Source organism: Lepeophtheirus salmonis, chromosome 1 (assembly GCF_016086655.4).
Source record: "Lepeophtheirus salmonis chromosome 1, UVic_Lsal_1.4, whole genome shotgun sequence".
In the NCBI taxonomy this organism is placed as follows: Eukaryota; Metazoa; Arthropoda; class Copepoda; order Siphonostomatoida; family Caligidae; genus Lepeophtheirus; species Lepeophtheirus salmonis.
Genome location: NC_052131.2, coordinates 11,002,289 through 11,012,002, shown reverse-complemented (window position 1 = coordinate 11,012,002; position 9,714 = coordinate 11,002,289). Strand labels below are relative to the sequence as shown.

The 9,714-nt window shown below is 30.1% G+C and overlaps 1 protein-coding gene across 1 annotated transcript; it reads left to right on the top strand.

Moving 5' to 3' along the window:
- Positions 1–6,490: 6,490 nt before the first annotated feature.
- LOC121116783 (uncharacterized) lies at positions 6,491–9,300 on the top strand. Its single transcript, XM_040711074.2, has 4 exons — positions 6,491–6,666; positions 6,986–7,378; positions 7,442–7,639; positions 7,702–9,300. Exons 1-4 carry the CDS (start codon positions 6,652–6,654, stop codon positions 9,112–9,114), a joined length of 2,019 nt encoding a protein of 672 aa, XP_040567008.1. The 5' UTR covers positions 6,491–6,651; the 3' UTR covers positions 9,115–9,300.
- The last annotated feature ends 414 nt before the right edge of the window (positions 9,301–9,714 follow it).

Here is a 9,714-nt window from a genome sequence, read left to right as displayed (position 1 = left end):
AAGTAGTAAAATTTCAGCTGTTTATATGTATATTTTTTTCATTTAGATAATACAATTCAATTCCCTTATTTGATTGACACAGATTAAAGTTTACCAGATTCTACTCTTAATTTAGTCTGAAATGTCAAAAAGTTGGAGAAAAAAACCTTTTTAGAACACAAATTTAAAAATTGGTTTTGAATATATTAAATCTTTTGTGGCATAAAAATGTTTACACAGAGATTTAGAACTTGGATCATGAGAAATAGTCAACTAAAAACTCAAAACAAAAAGAAATTTAAATTTGGGGAGTAATTTGTAATGAAAGGAGTTTTTAAAGGTTTTTTTGTAATAACAAACTCTAACGGTAAGAGTGATTTTTTGTGTACCGTTCTTAAGAATTGAAAAATTAGGTGTTCCAAGGCATATATTAAAAAATAAATAAAAAATCTCAAAAAAATTTAAATCTGTCCTTTATTTTTTTTTTTTTTTATTTCAACTACTTAAATATGGAAAAAAAAGTTATCTAACATAACAATAATAGGTGCTGACGAGAGTTTTAAGTCAAGACTTGATCGTAGGAGGGACTGAAAAATTTACACTCAAATGTAGATTTCAAAAAAAGTACTAATCATAAATATATTTTAACGCATTTAACAATTAGTATATAGATGTATGTCTGTTGTGTATGACCAAAGTCTGTTTAATTTGAAGTACCTCTATGTAATTCAGTTAAACGTGTTCAAACTTTCTCTGGTCTATCCTAATCTATATAAAGTAATAGTGTTGAGTTTATCTTTCAGAATTCATGAATAATAGTTATTTATTCATCATTATAGTATTCCATTAAGCCTTAGTACATTTTGAAGACAGGAGGTTTTAGAAGTTGCATTTTTAATTTCAAGTTAGAGAAATGCTGTGACTTTTTTTGATTTTAACTTCAATGCCAATTACAAACTAGGAGCTCCAAGATAATATAAAATCTGATTGAATTTTTTTCTGATTTATATCTAAATAAATTCAAACTTATTTTAATGAATTGGGAACCGAACTTGTGTTTAAATATGGATTAACTTTTTTAATTAAACTGTACTTTACAACGTCTGGTTATTTTTCCTAATTTAGATTGTACTCAAACTGAATGAGAATGTAATATACAAAGAATAAAAAAAACGAATCAAAGATCTAAGTAGCCTATTCTTGAGTGTATCATCTTTTGGGGGAAAAGCAAGAATACTAACCAAATCTTTCTACAATTGTGTGAAAAAACTTGTTCATTTGTATAAATCTTGGAGATGCATACAAAAAGTTTTAAGAAATTAAAGAAAATCTTGAATCGGCGTCGAGAAATATTCATCAATGATTTGGATAATTTAATTGACATAGCACATATCGATGCATACCAGTTTACAAAAAATGAAAAAAATAAGTTGTTCTTGTAACAAGAAAGAAAACCAGGTCAACCATATCACTTGTTTGCAATACATAGATAAGAAACTGTCGGAAAAAGAGGAAATATCAAGACTACGATAGAAGTCAATCAAAAACAATTAATGAAATATACTTGGTTATCTAATTCATCAGCTGGAAATGAATATTTTTTTCCAATTATTTGAATCTTGATTCTAGTGAATCTAAATTTTTTAATGATTTTCACCTAATATTTAAAAGTACAGAGTCAATAACAAGCCAATAAATGATAAAGAAAGATTTTATAACTCTTAAGCTAGTGCCTGCATTAGATAAGTATGAGAGATACAGTCTTTATTTTTGAAGCAACTCTTGATTTATTTGGGTTGAATATACATAAATTTCCTATTGTTAAGTCTTCTATTAAAAGGATACACAGTGATCGAAGTAAAAATCGGGCGAACACCGTAAAAATGGTGTTTAAAAACAAACCCCAAGATGTTTCAGCTTCACCTTTGGATGAAATATTATTGCTTACTTTGAGTAGCTAGAAGACGAAAAAAGAACGTTTGCTCATCGTCATTATATGTGGAAATAAAGAACAAACTATTGCTGTTCCATGCTTGGATAATTCAACAGGAAAAGAACAGACATGATCTGTTAGGAAAGCAATCCTAAACTGAGATCACAAAGAAAATGTGCAAGTTTTTTACTGCAATACCACAGTTTTGAATACTGGTCGTATTAACGGCACCGTTATGCCGCTGGAGTAAAAATTTGAGAGAGGAATTCTTTTATTAAATTGTCATCATTATCTTTGTGAATTTATTTAAAAAAAGTGCTATGAAGTGAGAATCAAACATGTAACAACAACTTCAAATATTCTTCTCATTCAAAAATTTAAAAAAAATATTAGAAAAATATAAGAGATGATTGCATAGAGCTCATAGAACTACATATTATATTTTTAGGTGGATAAAATGATTTAAAAAAATGATACCTTTCGGTGATATGCACCAATGCATTGGATGGCTATAGCAATATGCTCTCTGAAAATATCTGTATTAAGTTCCTAGCTTCTTAAAATAAATAAAGAAGATAAAATAGCGTTATTAGATGTATGTTTATTTATTTTAAGAATATAAATGCGTTAAGCCTTGGCTTTAATGTGTTTAAGCAGTCAAAGCACCATATAATAACTTAGGCTTGTTAAAATTATTGAAAGCTTACAAAAAAATAGATGAAACGATATTAAAAGCTGCCTTAAAGAAACTTAGTCATAATTTGATTGATATAACTGCTAACCTTTCATTCTTTGATGATGATGTCGATCAAGAAACAAAAAAAAATGGTCGTAAAATTTGACTAATGCAAATATACGCTGCATTGAATGGAGCATTTGATGGTTTTTTGTGTGGTACATGAATGTTTTTAAATCTAGTGATAACTTTATTTATTTTTTCATTAACAACTCGTTTATCATTATATGAAAAAAAATTTCAGATAAAATAATATGTCACTTTATATCGGTCAAAAGCATATCACTGTTTTTCCGTATCAAAATTGATGATTATTTTCTTCGTGAAGATTAATCTTAATACGATAGTAATTCCGTATACAACTATGGTCTCTCTAATCACGATTTTTTTTTCAATACTTACAGCAGTTAATGATACGTCTTTGAGAGCAGTTAAGTTGATGAACGTCTTTCATGGCTTAATTACAGAGGATGAGGAACAAAAAGGAATTCCTACTATTTTGTGTTCATGAACACAAAAAGATAAATCTTGACTGTAAAATAATAACATTTAAAAGAAAATATATCCAATAACAATAGTTTATTGCGTTATTAAGTAAAAATTAATCCTAATTTATGAAATTGAGTTCTATTATTTCTTAATTCTTAAAGATAAACTCAACATCATCACTTTATATTGAGTAGGGTGGGCTGAGAAAAGTTGAAACACATTTCCTGAATTAATTGGAGATACTTCAAATTAGACAGAACAGAGTTTTAGAAAACATACATCTATTTAATGATAATTAAATGAGTTAAAATACATTTATGATAAATACTTTATGTGTAATCTTTATTTGAATGTAAACTTTTGGGTTCACCCTTCAGTCAAGTCATGGGATTGATTTTAAGTACTCGTTCGGACTTGCTATCGTATATTTAGAGAACTTTATTTTCATATTTGAGTAGCTGAAATCAAATAGAAAAAAAAGAGTGGGTGCATTTTTCAAAAATTACTTCTTATTTTTGGGGTTACACCCAACCTACATATACACCGATTACTGGGACGATATAAAGAGGAATTGCATCTTCTATTTGATTCACGAAATATTTGGACGCGTGTAAGAATGAATTAGAATCAATTTACTCCTTAAAAGGAGGACAGTTCTCATCCTCTATGTACAAATACTTCAGTAAAAATATTTGAGACTATTCCTCTTTAAATCAACTCTGCTACGTCTTCTAATCTAGTAAAAATATTCCATTGATATTATCCTTCAATATATTCCATGTATATAACGCATAATTCACTCATCTCAGTCACACTAATACCAATTCCATTTATAAGTAGAATTGGTGATGTTAGGTATATATTTATAATTATATAATCTAAAAAAATCAATATCATCCCATGATTTATTCATTACTTGTAAGTCTATTTTGATATTGGAAAACAAATCAAAGATAATTTAAAATTTATGTGCCTCTCTTTTCTTGATATTTTTTTCTTTAATGTATATTTTATTCTGTTTTTAAGTATAAGTAGATATTGCATAAAGAACTGTTAAGTGACTATGTCTTCAAAAAAGTTTAAGTGGCCTCCTAACTTCTGAAAACTTCTGGTGGAATCTCCAAATACCGTTACAACTCAAACTCACATAGTCGGGAAATTCTTCTAAATGACTTGCTTGTTTCCACATTTGAATATTACTCTAATAAAGACTTAAGATCTCCAAATAAATTGATTAATTGCTGAAAATTTGCCAAAAGAGCTAATTATAAGTTCTTTTATTAAATACAATTGTTAAAGTGTAACAAAATATTAATACGACATTCTTAGAATTTATTGTAGGTACAAATAATAAAAAACTACAACATAAAAGAAATTTCTAAAATTTTATATTCCCTTTTTATATTTTCCGTGTTCATATATTTTATGTATGTATTGGTTTTATTTTGAACATACAAATGGTATCTCATTGTTTTAAAGCTAGTAGAGCTTTCAAAATTTGTTATATTATCAGTTGTAGGACTATTATTGTTGCGTAGAAATGCTTAAGAAGATTTGATTTCCCGAGTATCACAAGGCAAAAGAGGCATTTTTAAGGCATAATATATCCACTTATTTTTAATATATTGTTGATTTCTCCACTATACTAATGACTTTTTCTTTCAAAAATATGCCTAATATTAAAGTAATTATATCTTATGTACACTTACTAAAGAAAATATATTGAAAAATCTTCATAAATACCTTAGATGTAGTCGTTCAAACTTACTTAAGTGTACTTCAGTCGTCGATTTCTTTCCCATTAAAATTACTGTTTTAAACAGTATTTTTTTACTCAAATTATACTTTGTCGAACTTTTTTATAGAACTTAAAGTAGTCTATCAGATATCTGGTTCCTCAACATAAAAAAAAATCTTGAACAATAATCGAGAAAAAAGAAAATCCCAATTGATTTTTTTTTCTTTATTTATACATACATCCCAATATTACATACCTATACTTGAGCCAATTATAGGCTATATATTCAAATTTGTGGGATGAATTAAGACACACAATTTTGTAACTATAATTAAGAATCTTTATTTCTTTAAAATACTCATATTGGCCCCAATAAGGACCATTTCAAATAAAATCTAAAATGTATTAGTCTTGCATAGTGACAATCATTTTTTGCTACTTGAAATACAATTTGTGGCACTTTCAAAGACCTTATAAAAATTATTTATGATAGAAATTGACTATAATTTTCGAGAAGTACAAATGTAACATATACTAAATTTTGAGGAAATTAATTTAAGATTACTTATGTTTGATGGGCTACTTATTTTATTCTGAAAATATACAGAACATATTTTTGATCAATCAAACAGGAAAAATTATATATTACAAATCTACACAAAGATCAGATAAATATTGAATAGTGATTTAAACTACGTATAAAATCAGTATGATAAATATTTGAAAATCCTAAGAGATTAAAAAATACCTCCTTTGCCATATTAATAAATTGTAAAATCATGTATCAAAATGAAAAGTAAAAAAAAAAGAAATTCTTATTTAAATGTGTTTATATGTATTATCGAATTGTCGTTCTTGACAAGATATTTTAAAATATGCAATATTTATTTTCAAAGCCTACACATGTCATAGAAAAAAAAATAATTCACTCACCAAAAATTGATATATACAAAATATCAATGACAATAGAATACTTTATCTAATGTTTTTTTTTTTTTTTTCAAAATATATTTAACAAATTTATTAATTAGTTATTTTGTAAAACTCATTTCTTTCAAACCTAGAAATTAAATAAAAATTTTGCATTTTTCGTAAACTTCTTATCCAAAACAGAGATGAACTTATTCTTAAGACATAGGGATTTTTTTCCCCGATGATGTAGAAGACAATACTTGCAGGGAATGCCCATCAATCCATGATCAAATTGATGTTCGAATTGAACAACTCACGAGTAACTTAATAAAGATATTTTTTAATTGTTTGAATAGTTATTCTTCTCTATGTTCAAATACCTCTTCAAAACTGACTGTTGATAAAACGCAACAACACCGTGTAAAAACGGACAATAAAGTTTTTTTATCTTTCATTTAAAAAAAAACTTCATCTCCCTCGTAAAGTAGAATAAAAAATTAACATTCAAAGAATTTTTTTTCTAATAATAAAATATTACTCCTTTAACACATCCTATTTTGCGTTCGTCAAGTAGCGTACGTACGTATAATGCGTATTTGCGTCAAGGAGACCGCTACTTCTTCTACATATGTATGTATACCGAAGGGGAAAAATAATTATCTCGGATGTTCCTTATATAAATGTCTTGAATCTATAAATGTGTAGTCTAAGTCTCAAATCAACATTCGAATCGTAGACTTGAATATTCAGTTGAGTGATAAACTAATATAAATTCATCATCTACATATTTATATGAAAGTACAAAAATAGATTGATTTCAAATAGCAGTGAATTTGAAAATCTCTGAAAAGTGTCTCTGAAAATATGAGTTATTGTAAGGTTCGTAGAAAAAAGATTTTTTTGTTAATTTGTCTTTGTAACTTTTGAAAAATTCAATTTTATTTAATAAATTTTCAATGGTAGAATAAAAACTTGTTTTTAGATTTGTCCTCATTTCTCCTCACTTTATACTTGTATTTACAAATAAAAGGTTATGTGGAGTAATAATTTTGAAGTCACACCCGATTCAAGGACGTTTACTCCTTAAGTGCCCCTCATATATACATATATGCCATTGTAAAACTGGATTTATACTTTTGTACAAACATGTGTAATAAACTGCATTTTGACCATCAATGATTATTTTTTCCCTTTATAGTCCCTTTTGTTGGCCATATTTGGCATTTCTCTGGTACAATCTGATATTCGTTTACCTTCCTATGGCTCCGATGGTAACATTAAACCTGGAGGAGTTGACTTTTCGGATTGTAAACCTCAGCCTGATGGAATGTGCTGTGTATATCAAACCAGTCAAATTCAATCTATCTCTAAGGATCCCATTCTAGAATGTAATCACAAACAAGTGGAAAAATGCCATTATACCTACGTCACTCAATTTGAGTCTTCTCAAGAGGAAATCTGCGACGAGAACTTTGAGAAGAAGTGTCAAATTACCTTCAAGCAAGTAGCTGTCAAAGAAAAAATCAAAAAGTGTTACAAGCCCATGATTAAGAAATGTGGGAAAGAAGCAGCCCTTGAATACAACAGAAATGTAAGTTCCTCAATCAGAGTTTTCTTTAGGTTTGCTATATAAATTTATTTATTTGTTTGTAAGGTGGAAACAAAGTGTGAGACTGTCTATGAAACCTCTTGTACCACTCGTTATGTACAAAAACGCTCAGGAAAATTTGTTGGAGATACTAATTGCGAAAAAATTCCTATTGAACTTTGTGGAAAGGGATGCACTATTACTGAAGGACCTGAAGAATGTCATGACAAGGTTCTCGACTCACTTGTGGATGTTCCAGAAGAGGTAAGAACAAAACTTATGAAATATGATTGATATTTGGACTGAAATACTCTTTACTTTTGTAGGCCTGTGATTTGAACCCTCAAAAAACATGCAGATTTGCAACAAAATTAGTTCCCAAATTGAAACCCAAACATGAATGTACAACAATTCCCAAAGAAGTGTGTGCACTTAAATTCTCTCAACCAAAGCAAGTTCCTAAGCCTCTTACAACTAAATGGTGCATTGATCCCAATGGACAGACTATTAAGGACACTGGATCTTATGCTGAGTCCGAAGGAGCTCCATTAATTACTGATTTTAATGCAGTAGGAGGTTTTGGACAAAGTCCCTCTGGATTTGGAGGTAATTCCGGTAGCAGAGGGTCAGGTTCATCAGGAATCAGAGGTGGTTCCAGTAGTTCTGGAAGTGGATTTGGAGGATCTGGCTCATCAGGATTAGGTGGCTCAGATTCTTTAGAATTTGGAGGTAGTTCCAACAGTTTTGGAAGTGGATTTGGAGGATCTAGTTCATCAGAATTTGGAGGATCCAGTTCATCAGGATTTGGAGGGTCTAGCTCATCTGGATTCGGAGGTTCTGGTTCATCAGGTTTTGGAGGATCTGAATCATCAGGATTTGGAGGCTCTAGCTCATCAGGATTTGGAGGATTAGGTTCATCAGGATTTGGAGGTTCAGGTTCATCAGGATTTGGAGGATCAGGTTCATCAGGATTTGGGAGTAGTTCTGGAGGAATTGGAGGTAGCTCTTCAAGTGGATTTGGAGGATCATCAGGCAGCTCAGGTGGTTTTGGAAGCAGCTCTTCAAACGGATTTGGAGGATCAAAAGCCAGCTCAGGGAGTTTTGGAAGCAGCTCAGGAAACAAGTTTGTAGGAGCAGGCTCAACAGCTTTTGGAGGTGGTAATACAGCTACATTTGGAGGTTCCTCAAGTGGATCTAGACAGCAGATAGGAGGTGGAAGCTTTGAAGGAGCAGCATCTGCGTCAAACCAATATTCTTCCCAGTCATCTTTCGCTACAGGTCCCAGTGTCTCCTCTTTCGGTTCTTCTTCACCATCTGGATCTCAGTCGGGAGGAGTGAATGGTGCCACTTCTCTTGATTCCTATGGAATTAGTCAATTCCCAGTCTCATCTTCATCAGATTTTGCATCCGAATCCTTTGACGCACTTCCGTCAGCCTCATCTTCTCAATCCTCTTTCTCTAATGAAATTCCAAATGTAGCCCCATCCAGTAGTTTTTTTAACTCTGGGCCCCTTCCATTTTCTACAGGACCACAAGGATCCGGAAATTCATTTGAAGGAGCGGCTTCTGTAGCCTCTGCACCCGTTTCAGAAACTTATGCAGTAGGCCTACAAGAAAACAGCGTAGGAGAAGAGGCTCAAGCTCCTGCTACTGGCTATGGTATCGGAGCTCAAGCTCCTTCTACTGGTTATGCCATCGGTGGTCAACCTCAATCCTCATATTCCTCCATTTTTCAATGAATTGATCAAAGTTAAATTTAATTGATATCCTACATTTGTTATTTATTGCTAAATATTTATTACCAAGTCTATTGAATACCCTGCTTTTCTGTTCATGAAGAAATGTCTTATTATTCACTCAATTATTGCATGTTATTGTTGTTCAAAAAATCCTAAATATTCGAAATATAAAGTATTTTGACTACATTTGAACGGTTCACAATTGATTTATTCATTGTTTTTAATCAATCTACGTTTATAAATGCATATTTTATGTATGTTATATGATCAAGTTCATTAGTTGGTTTGTAAAATACTTCCGTAAAATTTTTTTGCAAATATCATGTCTGCGGTTACAATAGTTATTGCCATAAAAAATTTACATAAGTCACTAAGCGATTATTATTTAAATAGTCTGAGTTATGTTTAAATAACGTTTACAATCATGATATATTTATATTGAACAAAAAAAAACTTTTCCCTGATAAACCTCTTACATATCCAGATATTTCTTATCAATGAAGGACGATTGTGTAAAACTAGTTGTGAATAGATTGAAGGACTTTTCGGAAAATAAAAAAAATGAAATACACCTCAGGACACTTTTTTCCCCTTAAAATA